Genomic DNA, 21,345 nt, shown 5'->3' with positions numbered 1-21,345 from the left:
TGTGCTTAGTCATCAAGTTAATGGGTCTTTGAAAAATACAATAAGGATATAATCTATCAAAAAACAATTACCAAAATCAGTTAATGCCCACTTCACTCTCTTATGATCCATTTCCTTGTGTAAAACATCAGGTGAATTCAGTACTCAGAGAAGCAAAAGGGTATAAGGTGTATTAATCAAATCACAAGGAGTTTCACTAAGGTTAGGTTTGAACACATGTATTATAATTCCAATATTTTACTTGTAGGTCATCTGAGCCCATCTTGTCTCAGACATCACCCATAGTATGACTCTCATTATCTGCATTTTTCCATGAATTTTATGTAAACATTTATTTTGGGAACATGCCTGTGATAAGATTGAAGGTTAAGCTATTCATGAGTGAAAGAATAAATGGACCAGAACAGTCACTCTCAGTGGTCTGTCCTGTTGTGGGGGTTAGAAAAGCTTTTCCAGCTCCTGCAGTTGTGTCCAGCTGTGTTGGGCTGCAGGCAGTGTCCAAGCCAGGTTAGATCCTAAGGGGATGTTTACATTGCGAGTCAGTAGAGTATATGAAATAAGGAAATCCTACTAGTTAAATGTTGGCAGTGCATTTATCACTGGCATGACACAATCTTTTGTGGAAGCATGAACCATTACTTGAGTTACTGGTTACCCAGAGCACCACTGGCATTAGTAGCCGCTGCTAAGTCATGCTGCTGTTTTTCTAGTGCTTCTTGTGCAAGCTAGCTTGAAGCAATCTTTGGTATGCTTGTGTTCTCTGCACTCAAGCCTCCAGTCATGATGTAGATAATCTAAGACTACTAATCTTTGACTATGAATACTGTAACCAAATCACCTTTTTCTTACCAGATCTTGCATTACCCAAATAATTTTTTTTCCTCTGTGAAAAAGTAAAGGGAGAAAGTAAGCACATTATTAATTTTATTGCATGAATAGGTTAACAATTGAGACACCCATTCAGGTAAATCTGACATAAATTCTCGTTCACCAACTCTATTAATGTCTTTCTTATTTGGCCTATTTTGACTTATGAATACCAATTACTTCATATTCATAGTATGCCTATAAAATAGAATAATTATATGGCTTGCCCGATTTATACATGGGATGTTGTGTCTGCTCCAGATAGGACCAGGAAGCCATCTCATTTTCATTGGTGGAAGCAGTAGTTTTGAATATGTACAGAAACCTAGCACACTAGCTAATGTAAGAAGGTGTACTATGGTCATGGACTGGAAAACCCTACACAGTTTGTTTAAGCATGGCAGCTGTTGCAGATGTGGTGATAATGTTGAAAATTGATTAGCCCATGAACAACTCCCCTGTACCTTCTAGTACATCAGGGTGTATCTGAAAAACAGCTATGGGCTTAAATCTGCAGGTGTCAGTTAGAAAGAGGTCTGAGATTATTAGATTCCTAGTTTTCATGGAATTTCAGAGGAATCTGAATGCCAGGCTTTCTTGAAAATCACGGCCTTAATGAGGGTGATATTTCCTGACAAAATTTGATGTCATCCCTATGGATCATTGCTGCAGATTTTATGGCAGAGTTTTAAAGGTGGTGTTTCTTGAGAGCCTGTAGGAATTAACTAACTTTTCACTTTTTACAGAGTCAGCTGAGGTCTTTAGATGTTGGTATTTAGCTGTTTGGTCCACCCACGAGTCTTAAAAACTATTGTTCCTCATTTTCTTAGAGGATAACAAGATTTTTTCTGAAGACTTCTGTGAGAATTCAAACACACTTTCTTCAGTAGGATAAAATGATTAGCAGAGTTCCTTGGCACTGCCCATTTAATTTCAAAATTTAGCCCTTACAAAATACAGAAATTCCTTAAATCATTCCAGCCAAAGAAATAATTAATCAAGGACAGAAAATTATTTTTCTTAACTGGAAGGACAAGTTGAGTTATTTCTTTCAGTTCTTGGCATAAGATAGAAATATAACTAAAAATTACAAAATCATACTAATTTCCTTACTTAGTCAATATATATCGTCCTGAATATTTCAGTATTCAATGTCTTTCCCCATATCCATGGGAGACAGGGTCTTCTTTCTTGAAAAAAGCACATTTATAGCTACCAAATTGCAGGAACAGCTTTAGGAGCATGAGCGATGATTGCACAGAGAAGACCATACATCCATGTTATTTCTTTTGCAAAGATCCCTCTGAAGAGTGTCCTGAGACTATGGTTTATAACTATAGCGTGAAGAACTGTAACCAGTCCTGCCGCTCACTGGATGAACCTGATATGCTGTGTGAAGTGAAGATCCCTCCTATGGAGGGTTGTGGTTGCCCTGAAGGGACCTACCTCAATGATGAGGAGGAATGTGTAACTCCAGATGACTGTCCCTGCTACTACAAAGGCAAGATTGTTCAGCCTGGCAACTCCTTCCAAGAGGACAAACTGATGTGGTAAGCTGCTCTGAAGATGCAAAGGCTGCATACCTGGAGGACATCAGGGCTAGCTGGGGAATTCCCTGCTCTAGTCCCTGAATAGTGTTATATAATGACAAATTCCTGCTAGATAATAGGAAAGCAAATATTGCCCTGGCAGGAAGTGCAGCCACAGCAAAGGTTAAACCACTATATTCCCGCTAGCAAACAGGAAGCTGAAAAAATGTTAACTAGAGTAATATTTGCAATCTAGCTCTATTTAAAGTTCATTGTTCTGTAGAAAAAGTCCATATACTGTGGGAGCTACCTTTCTAGAAGCCATGGACTTGGGGTAGTTTCTGGCTTTGAAATAAAAGCAATGTAGAACACCCTTAAACACACCATCCTGCAGACTATTAAAAAAAAAAAAAAAAAGGGCCCGGAAAAAACCCCAAAATCCTCATTTTTAAAACTAGGGTTTTTAAAAAGAGCCATCCTGCAGACTATTAAAAAAAAAAAAAAAAAGGTCCAGGAAGAAGCCCCAAAATCTCAGTTTTCAAACTGAGGTTTTTAAAAAGAGGGAGAAAAAATTTTGGGGAAAATGCTAAAAGTACCATAATTGATTTACATCTGCAGTGAAAACCAATTGTCATTTTCTAATTTTCAACCAGTTCAGGGCAGCCATGTAAAACAAATGCCAGAGGAAGGCTGTTTTATTTGTATCTTTATATTCTCTCTCTCTTCCAACTCCCATATCTTTTTTATGAGGATTATTTTGTAAACACAGATTCATGTAGTAATTTAAGAGGTCTCTTATTTAAGAAAGTATTTGTCTCATCTCACAGAGTGGAAAATAGATACTTAGGAAAAACTTGGTATAGGGAAAACACACAGTAAAGCAGCAGTGGCAGATGGAGAAAAAGTATTGAAGAGCTGGTTGTCTTAATCTTCCTTCTGGGGATCATAATTCATGCCTATGAACCTGACAGCTATACAAAATACTGATTTTATAGGAATCTGTTTTTTGTGTGACTAGTGAAGTTTTACAGTGTCTTTCCCTTTAGTAAGAGAGAAATGTGTTTCAAGAGAGAAAAGAGCTGATGTGTTTCATTTTATGAAATCTCTTTAGCAAATGCATTCAAGGAAGATTAGACTGCATTGGAGAAACTGTCCTGGTAAAAGGTGAGATTTTGTTAAATAACGACATTATGGTGTCAGTTGGTATTTATAATATTTTTCTGTGTTGTCCCTCACTTTCTGTAACATTTTAGTATTTTACACATTTTTGCCTTCTCCCTCAACTGTGCTGTTTTTTGATAATAGTTGTCTTTGTAAAAGTGTTACCAGACTTGCTCAGTTTTGTAAAAGATTAAGATATTCCCCAAAGCTTAGAAGTTACCTGCCTCCTTTTAACCCACTGTTGGTGAGCAGAAGCAAAATCTAATAGAAACTGTACATAAGAGACACCTGCTGCCCTCTGAAATAATTCTCTGTTTTCCAATTGCTGACAGCATCCTTATTTCTTTCATTAAATTACCTTCATAAAATGTCTTCTTCCTCCTACAGATTGCCCAGCTCCTATGTATTATTTCAACTGCAGCTCTGCGGGTCCTGGTGCGATTGGATCAGAGTGTCAGAAAAGCTGTAAGACACAGGACATGCACTGTGTAAGGACTTCACCTCCTAGCAGGAGCAGGCGACATGATTGTGCATGGATGATTGTCCTTAACAAGTGCTGACAATAACATATTACACTGTTCACAGAACAACTGGTTTACTGATAACAAAACAGCTATAGCTGTGATAATTATAATTTGATTGTCACTAACTTACAGGATTTAGAAAGAAACCTGAAAGTTTGGTATCCAGAGGTATCACATTGGCTGGTTCCCATTACTTTCTGTGCATTAATGAGTTGTCTTGTATTGTATCTTTATATATGCAGTATGTCACAGAATGTGTTTCTGGCTGCATGTGTCCTGATGGGCTGGTTTTGGATGGCAGTGGAGGATGTATACCCAGAGATCAATGTCCATGTGTCCATGGAGGACGCTTTTATAAACCTGGGGAAACCATCAAAGTGGACTGCAACACATGGTATGTTGTGCCAGGAAGCCTTGTTTTATGACAAAGGCTGTTAAAACTCTCAGTGCACAGAACGTCCATGGGGCAGGATGTATTTTGAAGCCGTCCTCATCATAATTAGATACATCATGCTTCTAGTTGAAATAAAAGGGAAAACATTTCCTCTCTACAACAAGCCTGCACTTGGAGAGAACAAGTACCAAGATCTTCTGTCAGATGATTGCCATGCTTTTCTGAAAACTGCGTCCACACCAGCTTTAGAAGTACCAGCCTCATTCAGGCTGGTCTGTAGGTGGTCATTCTACAAGGGGGAAATGAGTCTGCCTGATGAACTGAACCCTGGAAAAGGATTTGATTTAGAGGAGGGAGAGATCACAATGGTTTTCCAGTGACTTCAGTGACTTTCAGTGCTTCCATGTGCATGTTCTCAAATAAGATAAATTAATGCTCTAGTTGCTCCAATTGCTGATATAACTCTGCTATAGACTTCACTGTTATCACTGATCATGGGGGGTAGAACATTTTGAATCTTTACCCATTATTTAGTGATGATGAAATTGTATAGTTCTGCCAAGAGGGTGCACAGAGAATAGGGCCCAGAGGCATTTTGGTCTGATCACCACTGGTTCAAGCAATCAAGTTAAATAATAATAAGCAGGTTTTGACATCATAGAGGCCATTAAGAGGTTTTATTGTAGTGACAGCTTTGTTTTCTAATGAGAACAGAATACACATGGGGAAAAAAGTTCATAGGCTCTGTGTCAAGGGTTTAACAACTAAAATTTTCTATTTGTGGTCCCCTGAACTGGAGGTACAATTTTTCAAGGGGAGACTCACACCACTGTAGTCAGGAACAGAACTGACAACGTGGTTTCAGAAAATGTTGACATATTTAGTTGTTTATCTTCAATTTACCTCCTAAATCCCCACTGTCTGCTGGCAGGACTTCATCACTTAACAGATATTTGAAAGAAAAAAAATTAAAAATAGACAAAAATCACTTGGTAGTAAATATGATCTTTGTGGTTAGCAAATAATTTCATGGCATGGTCTCAGAGCAGTCAAGAGGTTAAGCCTGGAAGAGTGAGAGGTTATTGCTTTCTGTGAAGGACTGCAAAAGGCAAACCTTTAAATTACCCTTGTTTGGGATTAAGAAAAAAACATGATTCTTACAAAGATTGTGATTTTTTGCATTTTGCCTCCCAGCACCTGTAACAAAAGGCAGTGGAACTGCACAGACAATCCCTGCAAGGGGACCTGCACCGTATATGGAAATGGGCACTACATGAGCTTTGATGGGGAGAAGTTTGATTTCTTGGGAGATTGTGACTATATCCTAGCTCAGGTATCAATTTTTTTTTTTTACTTTCCTATCCATATGCTTTTCACAGCTTACACTGCAGTCTGAGTAAATAAAGTAAATATTTTCCGTATAAAAGCAAAGCAAGTAACACTCAGAAGTGACACAAGAGGGCACTGTGTGATCCTAAACCAGTGACTCCCGGGCTGGACAGTCCTATCCTTATGTAATTCCAGTATCTGCAAGGGAAAGGAATTGGTGTGGTATTGAAAAGCTCAATGTCTTTCTCAGTCATCCAGGACTGACAGTATTTTCGTTATGCCAGAAGCAAGTAGAGAGCAGTATGTGAGCCTCATATGTGATAATTTAATGTAATCTGTTTTTCTAAGGATTTTTGCCCCAATAACATGGATACTGGCACCTTCCGAATTGTAATTCAGAACAATGCCTGTGGGAAGTCACTCTCCATCTGCTCCCTAAAGATCACACTGATTTTTGAGGTTTGTCTAGAATTGGTGATTACTGAGGGGTTGTAGTATGGACTTGGTAGCAGTTAAGTGTAGTATCCCCTTATATTCCAAATCAGCTGCTGCTAGGGAGTACCCGTGGAAGTCAAACAGCCCGAAAGCAGAGGCAAGCTGGGAAATTTTAGGCATTCAGTGTTAACAGGACTGGACTCTTCTACAGGTGAAGGGACAGGTGTAAGGAGCCAACAGCACATAGTTATGTGTGTGTATGTGTATTTGCACCTGTGACATCACTCGTATAGGAGTGATGATAAAGTTTTAAGAGGAGCATGTTTCTGTAGCATGGTTTGAGCACAGGGCAGATGTAATTATGGAGAGGAATTTCTTCCCTACAGCTCAGGCTTAGCATTTTCCTAAGTGTATACAGAGATTTCTCCCATAGTGTGAGCTGAGGGGATGGTGAAACAAAGCAGCATCGCAGGAGGTGTTCTAGTATGCTCAATTGCCTGTGAACTCAGGAGCTGCTGTACCAGCAGAACAAATTTCATCTGGAATGAGGACAATTTCTGTGGCTGTCATGCAAGGACAGATATTTCCCATTGAGCTCAATGGGTCTTGTCTGTGGCTCACATGTTCAGTGGTAGTCCAAGATGTAGTGTAAAGACTAGAGAAAAATGAGATGAAGGGAAAATGTAGACTAGCAGTGCTGTTACACTGTTTTTCTATTATATTTCCTTCCATGCAATGTATCTGTTCCTTATAGAACAGTGAAATCAGACTCTTGGAAGGAAGAATTCAGGAGATAGCCACTGATCCGGGAGCTGAGAAGAATTACAAAGTTGATCTCAGAGGAGGTTATATTGTGATAGAAACAAATCAAGGCATGAACTTCATGTGGGACCAGAAGACTACTGTTATTGTGCATGTGGCACCATCTTTCCAGGTAGGTATGGGATGGACTGAGAGTTATGATTTCAAACTCAAAGTTATACATCCAGAACTCAAACCCCAGTGTGAAAAGCAGTACTTGGAAAATAGTTCAGCTCAGTGGACAAGAAGAAGCAAGAAGGCCTACTTCTTGTGTTTTATTTCACTCTTCAGTTAGTATGAAAATCTCCTGAATAGTTGGAGCTAGAAGTAAAGTCAGACACTTTGCAGTATTGGAGGCTTAATAGAGTGATCCTGTCACTTGAAGTCCAGCTTTTCTAAGCTGTATTTTGATGGCTGTTTAAAAATTTGCAGCCATTTTACCTTGGCCTGTTCTATAGTTTATTTATGTCAAAGTGGGCTGCACTCAATATAACCATTGACTGTGCCTATGCAAATTACCCAGGGAAAAGTCTGTGGCCTTTGTGGGGACTTTGATGGGCGCTCAAGGAATGACTTCACAACCAGAGGGCAGTCCATGGAGATGAGCATCCAGGAGTTTGGAAACAGCTGGAAAATAACAAGCACCTGCTCAAATATAAACATGACAGACTTATGTGCTGATCAGCCTTTCAAGTCTGTACTGGGGCAGAAGCACTGCAGCATCATTAAGAGTCACATCTTTGAAGCCTGTCACAGTAAGGTAATCCTGTACTGTAATCCTCAGTAGTTTCACACTAGGTATCTGTTGCTATGATGCAGCACATTTGCGCGCAAGTTTTTATGATTAAAAGCTACTATTTACCATCCATGAAAAGCATCTTTGAGAGTTACCCCTCTCAAAACCTCACTTCACAGCTATGCCAGTTGAATCCTGTTGCTCAGTATTGAAAAAATAACAGTGTTTAAGCAACTGAGTTGAAAGAGAATAATAGTTGGCCACCAGAAGTAAAAAGTCAGGTATCAGTTTGTAAAATCTAGAGATAAATTAGAGTATGACTGTTTGTATGGCAATCCTTGGAGAACTTCATTAAAATTACCTAACAAAATTTCTTATTTGGTTTATTTAGATGCAAATTTAAATAATATGAAGAGAAACACAACTACTAACTCTTAATGAGTATGTGAGCACATATCCTCAGTGCAATTTAATAAGCCATTTACAAAGCAAACTTGGACATATTTCCTTGGTTAGCTCTTGTTGGCACAGGCTGAAACAAAGTAGACATGAAGTTCATTGGAAATAGGATTTTCTTTTATACTCAATCATTATATATCAGTTAGAGGGTACGCATATTATATAAGCGTGCTAATCCAAAGCAAAGTAGTTAAGTTCTGCAGAAATTACTCTGGAAAGACATTTCAAGCTGAAATGCCAGTATTACACTATTATTGAGAATGACAAGACGTAAGAGTTGAAGACAGTCTACAAGGCAGGTGAAAATAGAAAGCTGCCTGTTGTAAAGTATCACAGCTCCTTCATGACATTCCCAGTCTGTCACAGAGTCAGCCTGGTTATGGCCAATGGACAGCAGAAATTCAGAGCCCTTTCTCTCATTAAAACATAGTGCAGCAGGTACATCTATGGTAACAGTCACAGTTTGACTCAGGATCAACAATTAAACCAGTGACAACAATGCTCTCAATCCCCTCCCCCTCCCAGGAAGGGAAAAGGGAGAGAATAAGGAGAAATTGAAAACGAAACTTGACAGCTTTATTTAAATACTAATGATAAAAGAAAATACGTAGAATCATATAATAGTATGTTCAGGAATGTGCAAAACCCTATTGCCTCCCCCCACCCCAGCAATTCCCACAGCATCTCCTGAGCTGGGAGCAGTTCCAAAATGTCCTGGAGCTGCAAAGCAGACAGGAGCTGAGGGGACAGTTGTGAGTGTCAGGAATGCATGAGCCTGGGGATCAGTGGTGATGGATGGATGGATGGATGGATGGATGGATGGATGGATGGATGGAGTCCTCCCTGGACACTGGCCATGGATGAAAGAGAAGGGAAGAAGAAACAGGAAGGGGCTTTTCTTCTGTGATCCTTGACCCTATACTGAGTCTTACATAGATATATGGAATGGAATACTTTGGTTAATGTTGCTGTCTATCTAGTACACTCCTCCCTACAGGACGGCTGCAGATACTACTCTTCTGCTCCTGTAGCATCTGAGGCTGCAGACTCGACAAGTACAGCAAACTAACCTTGGTGTCTCAGTAGTAACATAAACACCTGCCTCACCACAACTTCCTTTCAGGTAGTTGTGGAGAGCAGCTTCCTTGGTACTGAAGTCAGACTAACAGGCCTGTAATTTCCTGGATCATCCTTCTGTCTCTTCTTGTATATGGGGGTAACATTGGCTGATTTCCAGTCTGCTGGTACCTCCCCAGTCAGCCAGGACTGCTGGTAAATGATAGTAAGTGGCTTAGTGTCCACCAAGGCTTTATACTTTTGTGGTTCTAATGTGCCAGACCACCAAATCCATACAGTCCAATAAACTTGGTTGTCCCTCTGCTCCTCCTGGCTGGAGGCATGACACCTCTATTACTGACCATATGAGCTTGATGCACTCTCCTGGTTGAAGGACTAGTCGCTAGAGACCAGAGAAGCCTTCTTCCTGGAAGGACCATCTCCTGCATTTGTTCTATTTAGCAGCTCTTGTACACATACCTGGGTAATAGCAGTAGCGGGAGACATCTCCCACTGATGTCTTGTAGCAGGATGGCTCCTCTTCATGGCTGCAGCATGAGACCAATTGTCTCTAGGGAGATACTGTGGTTTACCTTCCCATTTGTTTGGCATCTTATTCCTTCTGTCAGTTATTTTTTAGAATCATAGAATCACTAAGGTTGGAAGGGACCTTAAAGATCATCAAGTTTCAACCCCCCTGCCATAAGCAGGAAACCCTACCACTAGACCAGGTAAATGGCTGAAGTATGGAACTGATGGGAACAAGAAAAAGTCTCCATACTTTCATGCTCTTAAAGCCAGTTCACACACAGTTGGTCTCTCATAGTCATCAATGCACCCCATGAAGGAGAATATATGGGCATGTGCTGCTGGTACAGCCTGTGCAAACCTCCAGAACATAGACCTTCCTGTTCACATGAGGATTTGTACTTTACACATACAGTGCCACCATACAGAGGAGTATCAAAACCCCTGTGATCACTAGACAGGTAATTGCATGGTCGATTATGGTGATAGTCATGTTGATAAACCATAAAATAATAATGAGCAGCTACACAGAGCAGTGTTATCCTGGCTATATACCACATATACATACATGTTCGGAAGAAGATCGAGCAGAAACATTGCAGAAAGTGTTTGTTCAGTTTTCAACCCATCAATATATTCAGCAGAAGCATTGCCCATTGCTATCTGAGGGATTCCTCCCATCAAAGGTGGAATTTTAAACATTCACCAATTAGTGAGAATTTATAGCTGGGGCTTAAGATACAACCTCACGTTTGGGCACCAATAAATTATTGTCACAGTTTGACTCAGAACTATCAATTGAACCATCGACAACAATGCTCTCGGTCTCCTCCCCCTCCCACCCAGGTAGGGAAGAGAGAGAGAATAAGGAGAAAGAGACTTTCCGGATTGAAAACTAAGCTAGACAACTTTAATGAAATACTAATGATAAAAGAAAATGCATACAAATATATACAGTAACAGATCTTTTGGTATTTTGATAGGTGAACCCAATACCATATTATGAATCTTGTGTTTCTGACTTCTGTGGCTGTGACAGTGTGGGAGACTGTGAGTGCTTTTGTACTTCAGTTGCTGCCTATTCAAGAAGCTGTAGCAGAGCTGGTGTCTGTATTGACTGGAGAACACCTGCCGTTTGCCGTAAGTATTGCACAGAAAATGCAGAAAAGCAGTGCTCAGTGTGCTCAGGCACATGGAAGATAAAGAAAAGCAGAATTCTGGCATTTTTTGGGCATGCATAACAAATTTCTTTTTTACAAGACTGAGAAAATGACCCCTAACTGGTGTATGAGACTTGGAGGATTTTTTACTCTGTTCCAGCTGTGTTCTGTGATTATTACAATCCACCTGACAAACATGAGTGGTTCTATAAACCATGTGGAGTCCCTTGTTTAAAGACCTGCAGGAACCCAGAAGGGAAATGTGGGAACTTGCTGTACAGTTTAGAAGGTAATTCTTGCTTGACTTTGATACAGTTTATGGGATTTGAAACCATTAGTCTGGTTTTAAATGTTTTAAGCACCAAGGTTGCTGAAAGGCTATCCCATTTGCCCCAGCAACTCATTGACTGTGCCTTGCTTGGGCTGGTTCACCTTACAGTGGTGCCATTCACAGCATAATTTGCCTGTTGCCTTTAACAGGTCATTCAGTCTACATTTGCAAAGAATCTGTTGATAAATAGATTTAATTTAAAAATTGGGACAGAGGGAAAGTGAGGACTTGGAAAATTATTGGTAATATAAAGAACATTCATACTGGCATCACATTCATTTTGGGGTCAGATCTACATCTAATAGAAGTATATACGTGTTTTCCCTGGATCTGTGTCAAGCAGACTAAGAATGCTGTGTTCACTTTAACTTTCCAGGCTGTTACCCAGAGTGCAGTCCCGACAAGCCATATTTTGAAGAGGAGAGTGGGGAGTGTGTGTCTCTCCCCAACTGCACTTCATGGTAGGTCAGTTGATAGTGAGAGAAGTAGAATAGAGCTGGAAAGGACAAGCTAGGCAAAGTTTGGTTTATGTGCATAGGCAATGGCAACTATAATTAAATCTTCCAATTTAGGCTTTTGTGTAAAAGCAGATACTGTTGCAGACATTGTTATTCCACATACTGATTCGAGTCTCTAAAACAAGTCTTCTTTTCTCTTTATCTGAAGTGATCCTGAAGAGAAACTATGTACTGAAGACTCCAAAGGTAACTTTTCACCACCCTCACCATTCCTTGAATGATGATAGGACCGAAATAACCCAACAACGTATGTTACTGCAGGTGTAACTCCAGCTAGCTAGTTCAATAGGTGGATGCACAGTAGTACAGATACACTCCAATAATCAAAACAGAGCCCTTGATCTGAAGAACTGTCTAAAGGATAGTCATAGGGAGGAAGGAGTGAATTAATCTCATGCAGGTAAATACTTCTTCTCCACTTTTACACTTCCTTGGTAGTCAGTGAGGACAGACAGAAAGTAGCCTGAAACAGAATATTCATTGTACCTGTTTTAATGAGCACTTTTAGAACAAACACATCTTGTAGAGATGCTGTTTCCTGTCTACTTTCATAGTAAGTCTAGACAGTTAGCTTATGGGAGACATATTTGTGTGCCTAAAGGACACACTTACTTAAGATACAGTATTTGTTCATTCCCATATCTGGGAGAAAACACATTAAAAAATGCAGGCTGACCCACTAGACTGCACTTCTTCACTTTTGCTGGTTTTGCTACGGTAATAGATATATTCCTTTGGGTTCCTTAATGTACATTCTCCAAAATCTGGAGAGCTTCTCATGTATTCAAATGAAATTGTTTAGCTCTGCATGTTCCTCATTAGTGGGTGGAAATGGCTGTGCAACACCTTCTGAGCCAGTTTTTTATCACTCAGCAAGGCAGTAATCCCAGTCTCCTTCCCTGCTAAGAGGGAATGCACTTTTGCTCCATATTGGGTGAGTACAGTGTCAGTTCTGATGCTTTCACCAACCAGTAATTTCTCTATGCAAGCTGACTCCAAGAAACACCTGCAACATAAAAAATCCAACCCACTTTAAATAATGAGGGAGATGCCCAGTGCAGCTTCTCGAGTGGAAACTGAGAAAGTTTTTCAGCCAGGTAATTCACATTTGATTATATGAGCTACAGAAGGGTAAATCCAGAGTTTCCTTTTCATTTGCATTTCTTATTTACATGTGTCCCCTGTTAACAAGGCATTTGCTCTTTTTGTGCCTCAGATTGCCTTTGCTGCTACAATGGGAAGACCTATACTTTAAATGAAACTGTATACAGACAAGTCTACGGGACTGAGTGTAGTGATGCAGTCTGTGGTCCTAACGGAGAGATCATTAAAACACACTTCACTTGCAAAACACTATCCACACCAGCACAAGGTACTAGATTTATAAGAGATTTGACGGTGATGTTGTGCAAGTACGTATTGGTAGTAAGATTCCTCCATCTTGGAAAAAGGCTCCTACTGCGTGTCTAGGATAAGAATAGAATTTAAGGCAGTGGAAGGTTTAGGAAGGAGGGGTCAGAGCTTTTGGGTTTCACAGTGGGGATCCAAAGTATAATTTTTATGGATTCTTACTATCATTGGGGTAAAGAGACAAAAAGATTTAGCCATTTTTTCAGTACAGCTTTTACAGTAACTTTGGGCATAGCACAGTTAACACTCTAGTGTTGTTAGTCTCAGTATTTTATACTTCTAAACCTTGTTTCTCCTCATCACCTATATTACACTATGATTCTTAGTGTGTTGCTTTCTGCAATAAGTCAGTCTCAAATCAGTCACTGGAGCAAGAAATAAAGCTGCTTGGCAGTTTACTCTCTTCCCAAAAGAGAAGTTTCAATGTGAAGGGGATGTAAATGAACAAAAGCTATTAAGTAAAAAGAAAGAAAAAGAAGGTGGAAATAAAGAAAAAGTGGCACATTATTAAAGCAGAGAAAAATAAATGGAAAAAAAAAAAAGTATTATCCTGGTAGCAATTTATACAAAGGGGACAAGGAAAATTAAAAGTTAGCTTTTCTACTCGAGTGGAAGAGCTAAGGACTTGATCATAAGTCTGTGTGTTTGGTATTTACTAAATATCTTAGCAAGTGGAATAAGAAGTATAATGGAATGACAGTCAGGAAAGGAAGGACTATTGAAAGCAGAGTGTAAGTGTCACAGTAAAATATCTAAATTATCTGTCTGTAATTAAACCAACAGATATTATGGAACAAGGCATTAAAAGGCAAGACAGAGTGCCATTGAAAATCACCTCTCCAAAGTCAGGTGAAGTCCTGCAGGATTAGAAAGTTCAAAGAAACCTCAAATTGTAATGAATAAACAGCAGTAGGAGGGCAGTTTATTACATTCTATATAGAAAAAAAAAACTAACTACAAGGAGTAATTTGTGTGTATATTTCTACTAGTATACACTGTAATAGAGAGGGTGTAAATGAAGACAGGATGGGTTTAGTGTGTACCTGCACAGAATGTGGTAGGGGTATAAAAATTATCATTTTTCCTCTTTTCTGATTGTAGAGAATGTAGTAGATGCCATAGGGCTTAAAATTATAGTAGCAATGGATTTGAGTATTAATTGATTTAATTTCCTGCAGAACCACAAATGCAACCTGTAACATCTGAAACTCCACTGCCCATGGTAGCCACTCCCTGCTTCTGCAGTAACAATGGACAACTGATACGAATGGGTGAGAAACCAAATCAATTTTTTTCCTACTCTGTTGATGTAGGATGATGTACTATTAGATAAAAGTGCTTCAGCAAGTGCTCCAGCAAGTGCTCATTCAGCCTTCTGCTGCTACCCATTACCACAAGTTATTACATGTCTGAACTGTAACTAAGACTTTCAGAACTACACCTCTCCAGTACCTAATAACTTTGTCCTGGTTTGGATAACCCTGATGTAAGGCAGCTTATACCAGATGCCAAATTCAGTGGACTCCAGCACAAACCCTGAATCCCAAAGTGCTGAACATGGACTTGTGATCTGCAGTCATTCAAAAACAGAGGAGGGAAGATGACTTTTTATCTCATAGGAGCTTCTAAACTACATATCTTAGGTCTTTGTGAAGACCAGATGCACTGATCTATTCAGTAGTCGCTCCTCTTGTACTAATTTTCAATTCCCTCTAAGAGCAGAATTTCAGACTGGCTGTTTGTGGCTCTCCCTTGGCCTTTGCCATTTGGATGAATTGAGCTCTGGTTCAGTCACTGAATTCAAGGAGCTGCAGGCAGATAGTCACACCTGAACATGGCCATCAGCCATAGGCAGAGCCAACTAGTTAAATGCAGGGCTGATCATGTGGCCAATCTGTGATGCAGAGGCCTTGAGAGTTACCAGTTTCATGCGCTGTTTGGCACTAACACTCTGGTTTTGGCTTTGCAGGAGAAAATGTTTCTCTGCCAGTGAATGTATCAGGTCATTGTGCCTACACCGTTTGCAATGCATCATGTCAGATTGAATTAATTTGGGGAGAGTGTAAAACTGGTCATATTGAGGCTCTCAAGATCTGTGATCCAGATTCCAAAGCCTGTCCACCAACAGCTGCTCCCAGTGCAACAAGCCAAGTTCCTGCTTCCACGGGGACTCCTGAGAGCGATTGTCTTGGTCTTATTCCTCCCAGAAAGGTGGGAGACTTTAAAGATTTATTTCTTCAGCTACAGCATTGCCTGCTGCCAAGATTTTGTGTTCTACTCTGATGCTGGTAACCAGTAACCATTACTTCAGCTGGACTGTAGGTGTGGCTGAATGAGATGTATTAGAGGTATACCAGAAGCCCTCAATTAATTTAGGAAATAAGTTGAAGATTTTTCTGTTCACCTGAAACATCTAAATAATTGTACATGGACTAAACAAAGGCTAGGAAAGCACATCTGGAGGTCACACCATCAGAAGCAGTCAGGACCTTAATATTGAGTCCTATGCAAAATGCCATAGAAAGGAATCATAGAATCACAGAATCAGTTAGGTTAGAAAAGACCTTCAAGATCATTGAGTTCAACCATTAACCCTACTCTACCAGGTCCAGCACTGAGCCATGTCCCCAGCGCCACATCTAGACAACTTTTAAACACATCCAGGGTTGATGACTCGACCACCTCCCTGGGCAACATGTCCCAATGTCTGACAACCCTTTCAGTGGATAAGTTTTTCCTAATGTCTTATCTAAACCTCCCCTGGCACAGCTTGAGGCCATTGTCTCTTGTTCTATCACCAGATACTTGTGAGAAGAGAACAGCACCTACCTCTTTACAACATCCTTTCAGGTAGTTGTAGAGGGCAGTGAGGTCTCCCCTCAGCCTCCTTTTCTTCAGGCTAAGTAGCCCCAGCTCCTTCAGTGGCTCCTCATAAGACTTGTTCTCAAGGCCAGCTTCATTGCCTTTCTTAAGACGTGCTCCAGCACCTCAAAGTCCTTCTTGTAGTGAGATGCCCAAAACTGGACCCAGTATTGGACTCACCAATGCTGAGTACAGAGGGACGGATCACATCCCTACTCCTGCTTGCCACACTGTTTCTAATACCAGCCAGGATGCCATCGGCCTTCTTGGCCACCAGGGCACACTGCTGGCTCATATTCAGCTATCTATCAACCAGAACCCCCAGGTCCCTTTCTGCTGGGCAGCTTTCCAGCCATTCTTTCCCAAGCCTGTAGCATTGCATGGGGTTGTTGTGACCCAGGTGCAGGACCTCTCACTTGGCCTTGTTGAACTTCATACAATTGACCTCAGCCCATCAAGTCTGTCCAAGTCTCTCTGTAAAGCCTCCCTACTCTCAGGCAGATCAACACTCCTTCCCAACCTGGTGTCATCTACAAATTTACTGAGGGTGCATTCTATCTCCTCATCAAGATTGTTGATAAAGATGTTAAAAAGAAGTGGTTCCAATACTGAGTCCTGAGGAACCGCACTTGTGACTGGCCGCCAGCTGGATTTAACTTCATTCACAATCACTCTCTGGGCCTGGCCTTCCAGCCAGTACTTTACCAAGCAGAGTGTACACCCAACCAAGCCATGAGCAGCCAGTTTTTTCATCAGAATGCAAAGACAGTGTCAAAGGCTTTACGCAAGTCCAGGTAGACAACATCCACAGCCTTTCCCTTACCTACTAGGCAGGTCCTCTTGTCATAGAAAGAGATTAAGTTTGTAAAGCAGATCTTCCTTTCATAAACCATGCTGACTGGACCTGATTACCTGCATCTTCTGTAGATGGTGTGTAATGGCTCTCAAGATGATCTGCTCCATGATCTTCCCTGGCACCAATGTCAGACTGACAAGTCTGTAGTTCCCTAGATCCTCCTTCCAGCCTTTCCTGTGGATGGGTACCACATTTGCCACCCTCCAGTCCACTGGGACCTCCCCAGTTAGCCAAGATTGCTGGTAAATGATGGAAAGGGGCTTGGTGAGTGCATCCACCAACTTCTTCAGTATTCTGGGGTGCCCCATAGACTTATGAATGTTTGGGTGGTATAGCAGGTCACTGACCATTTCCTCTTAGATTTCAAAGGTCTCATTCTGCCCCACCTCCTCTCAGCCCAGGTGACTGAACAACCAGTTTGACTGCTAAAAACTGAGGAAAAGAGGGCATTTAGCACCTCAGCCTTTTCCTCATCCTATGTTACTATGTTTCCCCCCACATCCAATAAAGGGTGGAATTTCTCCCTAGTCATCCTTTTGTTGTTGATGTATTTATAGAAAGATTTTTTGTTGTCTTTGACAGCAGTAGCCAAGTTCAGTTCAAGTTGGGCTTTGGCCCTCCTAATTTTCTCCCTGCATTGCCTCTCTACATCTTTGTAGTCCTCATGAGAAGCCTGTCCTCTCTCCCAGAGGTCATAAATTCTCTTTTTCTTCCTGAGCTCCAGCCAAAGCTCTTTATTCAGCCAGGACAGTCTCCTTCCTTGCTGACTCATCTTTCAGCACATAGGGACAGCCTGCTCCTGCATCTTTTCGAGTTCTTTTCTGAAGTATGTCCAATCTTTCTGCACTCCTTTACCCTTCAGGATTGCCTCCCAAGGGACTTGGTCAATCAGTCTCCTCAACAGATCGAAGTCTGTCCTCTGGAAGTCCAAGGTGGCAGTTTTACTCATCCCCCTCCTTACTTTGCCAAGAATTGAAAAATCTAGATGTTCATGGTCACTATGCCCTAGAGTTCCTCTAGCCATTACTTCCCCCACAAGTTCTTCTTTGTTCACAAGGAGCAAGTCCAGGAGGGCACCTTCCCTGGTTGGTTCCTTCACCAGTTGTATCAGGAAGTTATCTTCCATGTAGTCCAGGAACCTTCGGGACTGTTCTCTCTCTGCTGTATTGTATCTTCAGGAGACATCTGGGAAGTTGAAGTGTCCCAAGAAAATAGGGGGTAGTGATTGTGAAATCTCTCCCAGCTGCTTATAGAATCCACCTCCTCATCCTGGTTGGGTGGTCTATAACAGACTCCAACCACTATATCATCCTTGTTGGCCTTCTCCTTGATTCTTACCCATAAGGACTCAACCCTATCATCACTCTCATTAATTTTTAGGCATTCATATGGGTCTGTAATATAGAGGGCCACCCCACCACCTCTTTTTCCTTACCTATCCCTTTTGAAGAGTTGGCAACCATTGATTGAAGCACTCTAGTTGTGTAAGTCATTCCACCACCAGGTTTCCATGATGGCAAGTAGGTCATATTTTCCTTGCTACACAATGGCCTCCAGTTCCTCCTGTTTTTTGCCCGTGCTGTGTGCATAGGTGTAGATGCACTTCAGCTGGGCTAATGATCCTGCCACCATTCTGGAGAGAGAAATCCTAATTGCTGTCTGACCATTCTCAGCCACTTCCATGGTCACCTTTCAGTGAGCCTTGTGTTTTTGTTGTCACATGTATCTCCATCTCCCACCTCAATTGAGATGACAGACTGAAAGCCATCCTTAGGCTCATCTCTAGTGAGCCTGGTTTTAGCCCCTTCCCCCTTTGAGCCTAGTTTAAACCCCTTTCAGTGAGCTCTGCTATCTCATGTGCAAGGTTCCTTTTCCCCCTTTGAGACAGAAGTACTCCGTTTTTTTGCCAGAAGTAGATATCAAGGCTCTCATGATTGCTATATGATTCATATCATCTGATTTCCAGAGAAAGACTAGATAGCAAATAATGCCATGCTAGGAAATCAACTGAATGAAGTGCAATTACTCTGTGTGATTAACAAAAAAATTGTTACATTTCTTTATCTGCCTCTCATCTGTTTTTCAATCTGTTAATAGTTTAACGAAACATGGAATTTCGGAAACTGCCAGATTGCCACTTGTCTGGGAGAAGGAAACAATATTAAACTGGCCAGCATAACTTGCCCTCCTCAGCAACTGAAACTCTGTGTGAATGGTTTCCCGTTCACAAAACACTTTGATGAAACTGGTTGTTGTGAAGTCTTTGAGTGCCAGTGTAAGTACTGCAGCAGGAGAATTCCTGGAATGTAAATTATGTTCAGCTAGGCATCAGGAAAGATGGATCTATGTGGTCAATATCTATATTATATCTATATTATTTTCATATTAATTCAGGAGGATGTAATGGAACAGAAGTCCCAAGAGAAGTCCTAACAGAAGTGCCAAAACATTGACTGTTAAGAGCAGACAAGAGTATTCGTTGCTAGGCTAATTTTTTTTCTTTATCATACTGGTTATTTCAGCTCACACTGAAAGCAAGTAAAAGAGTAAAAACCAGCTTGTACTCATATGATGCTCAGAAGGCAAACTTGAAGTCTGTCACTCTGTCTTCCAGGTATTTGCAGTGGATGGGGTAATGAGCATTATGTGACTTTTGATGGAACATATTATAATTTTAAGGAAAACTGCACCTATGTGCTTGTGAAGTCAATTCATCCTGACTCTCACGACTTCTGGATTCACATAGACAACTACTATTGTGCTGCCATTGATGGAGCAATTTGTTCCATGTCCATTCTCATCTTTCACTCCAACTCCCTTGTTATTCTGACACAAGCAAGAAAACATGGAAAAGAAACAAACTTGGTAAAGTATGGTGTTAAAATGAATTCTTGGTATTATTTTGCTGTAGTTGCATTATTATACTGCCAAATACTCTGTCACACTAAGGATGAAGCCTGTGAAAAATGGGACAGGAGGAAACGCAATTACATTACTTTATCTCTCTTTTTTACTTCTTGTCAACAAAAATGTGTATATTCTACAAATATGGGAAATTATAATGTAATTGAAAGTTGTGTTTTTCTTCCTGATATGAGCATTCAAATATAAATTACAACATATTATAAAGGAATCATAGAGAAATTCTTGAATGGCTGCCTTTTACAGACTTCATTTTGTGCACATGGGGTCTGAACTTGTGCTGCTCTACTTCCTAGTTGCACAAACCTTATGCTTTACTCAACAGAAGAATGTGCATAGAGACTTTTCATTTCTCTTCTTTTTAGATTTTGTTTAACAATAAGAAAATTGTTGCAGACATTTCCGAGAGTGGTATCACGGTAACCAGTTCTGGCATTTACGTCATAGTTGAAATACCTGAATTAGAAGTTTATGTATCCTACAGTCGTCTTGCATTTTACATAAAACTCCCTTTCGGAAAGTTTTATAACAATACCATGGGACTATGTGGTAAGTGTCCTCATCAGCTGACAGTAATAAATGCAATCATTTTTCCTCCTTCTTTCTTTCATCACCTTTTAAACATCTCTATGTGTTTGAAACTCCACTGATTTCTGATTTTGAATTTACCAAATTTATCTATGTTTGGTGGAAAGACAGTCAGGTGGCATAGTTTGAAGTTACTTCCTTTCATTCTGTTCAGTCTGTTGGCGGATGGAGATAGGCCCTTTCTAAGCCCTTCCTCTTAATCATATCAGCCCACTAGGTTCCAGAATTATAGTTCCAAAACCATCCAAGGTTTACCACCTTTGGAAGAAGGGACAGGCAACTCAAGAGGAGTACAGAGATCTTATGAGGAAGGCAAAAGCCCAGCTGGAGCTCAACTTGGCCACTGACAGAAGGGACAACAAAAAGTTTTCATAAATACATCAACAATAAAAAAAAAACCAGGGAGAATCTCCATGCCTTCCTGGATGCAGGGGGATCATTACAACCAAGGATGAGGAAAAGGCTGAGATACTTAATGCCTTCTTTGCCTCCCTCTTCAATAGTGAGACCAGCTCCCCCCAGGGTGTTCAGCCTCCTGAGCTGGGAGATACGGACAGAGAGCAGAACAACCCCCCCGTTAACCAGGCAGAAGTAGTTAATGATCTGCTTCTGTACCTGGACATGCATAAGTCTATGGGACTGGATGGGATTCACCCAAGAGTACTGAGGGAGCTGGTGGGGAGCTTGCTAAGCCTCTCTCCATCATTTATCAAGAATCATGCTTAACAGGGTGTCGCAGGCCGGTACCGGGGGGGCTACCGGCTGTCAGGATTTTTCTGCGACTGTCCCCCCCAGTGTGGAGAGGTTTGTGAATGAGCCCGAGGGTCACACGTGGAGTTCGCCTCTCACAGAGGAACAGCCACTGGGGGACTGTATCTT

The 21,345-nt window shown here is 40.9% G+C and overlaps 1 protein-coding gene across 1 annotated transcript in view; it reads left to right on the top strand.

The window, feature by feature from the left end:
* LOC104387633 (mucin-5B) overlaps positions 1 to 21,345 on the top strand; it is a 54,480-nt gene that overhangs the window by 19,402 nt on the left and 13,733 nt on the right. The window contains exons 17-34 of the mRNA XM_009996413.1: positions 2,165 to 2,417; positions 3,508 to 3,560; positions 3,945 to 4,045; positions 4,324 to 4,475; positions 5,670 to 5,808; positions 6,153 to 6,263; positions 6,994 to 7,173; positions 7,564 to 7,800; positions 10,803 to 10,959; positions 11,140 to 11,268; positions 11,687 to 11,771; positions 11,977 to 12,014; positions 13,045 to 13,200; positions 14,417 to 14,509; positions 15,208 to 15,449; positions 19,054 to 19,231; positions 19,571 to 19,821; positions 20,244 to 20,427. Coding sequence (XP_009994715.1) covers positions 2,165 to 2,417; positions 3,508 to 3,560; positions 3,945 to 4,045; positions 4,324 to 4,475; positions 5,670 to 5,808; positions 6,153 to 6,263; positions 6,994 to 7,173; positions 7,564 to 7,800; positions 10,803 to 10,959; positions 11,140 to 11,268; positions 11,687 to 11,771; positions 11,977 to 12,014; positions 13,045 to 13,200; positions 14,417 to 14,509; positions 15,208 to 15,449; positions 19,054 to 19,231; positions 19,571 to 19,821; positions 20,244 to 20,427 — 2,739 coding nt within the window. The remainder of the gene's footprint in view (positions 1 to 2,164; positions 2,418 to 3,507; positions 3,561 to 3,944; positions 4,046 to 4,323; positions 4,476 to 5,669; positions 5,809 to 6,152; positions 6,264 to 6,993; positions 7,174 to 7,563; positions 7,801 to 10,802; positions 10,960 to 11,139; positions 11,269 to 11,686; positions 11,772 to 11,976; positions 12,015 to 13,044; positions 13,201 to 14,416; positions 14,510 to 15,207; positions 15,450 to 19,053; positions 19,232 to 19,570; positions 19,822 to 20,243; positions 20,428 to 21,345) is intronic.

This window comes from Chaetura pelagica, unplaced genomic scaffold (assembly GCF_000747805.2).
Source record: "Chaetura pelagica isolate M959 unplaced genomic scaffold, ChaPel_1.0 scaffold74, whole genome shotgun sequence".
In the NCBI taxonomy this organism is placed as follows: Eukaryota; Metazoa; Chordata; class Aves; order Apodiformes; family Apodidae; genus Chaetura; species Chaetura pelagica.
Note: the sequence above shows the minus strand (reverse complement) of the source record. Positions and strands in the feature narration are given on the sequence as shown.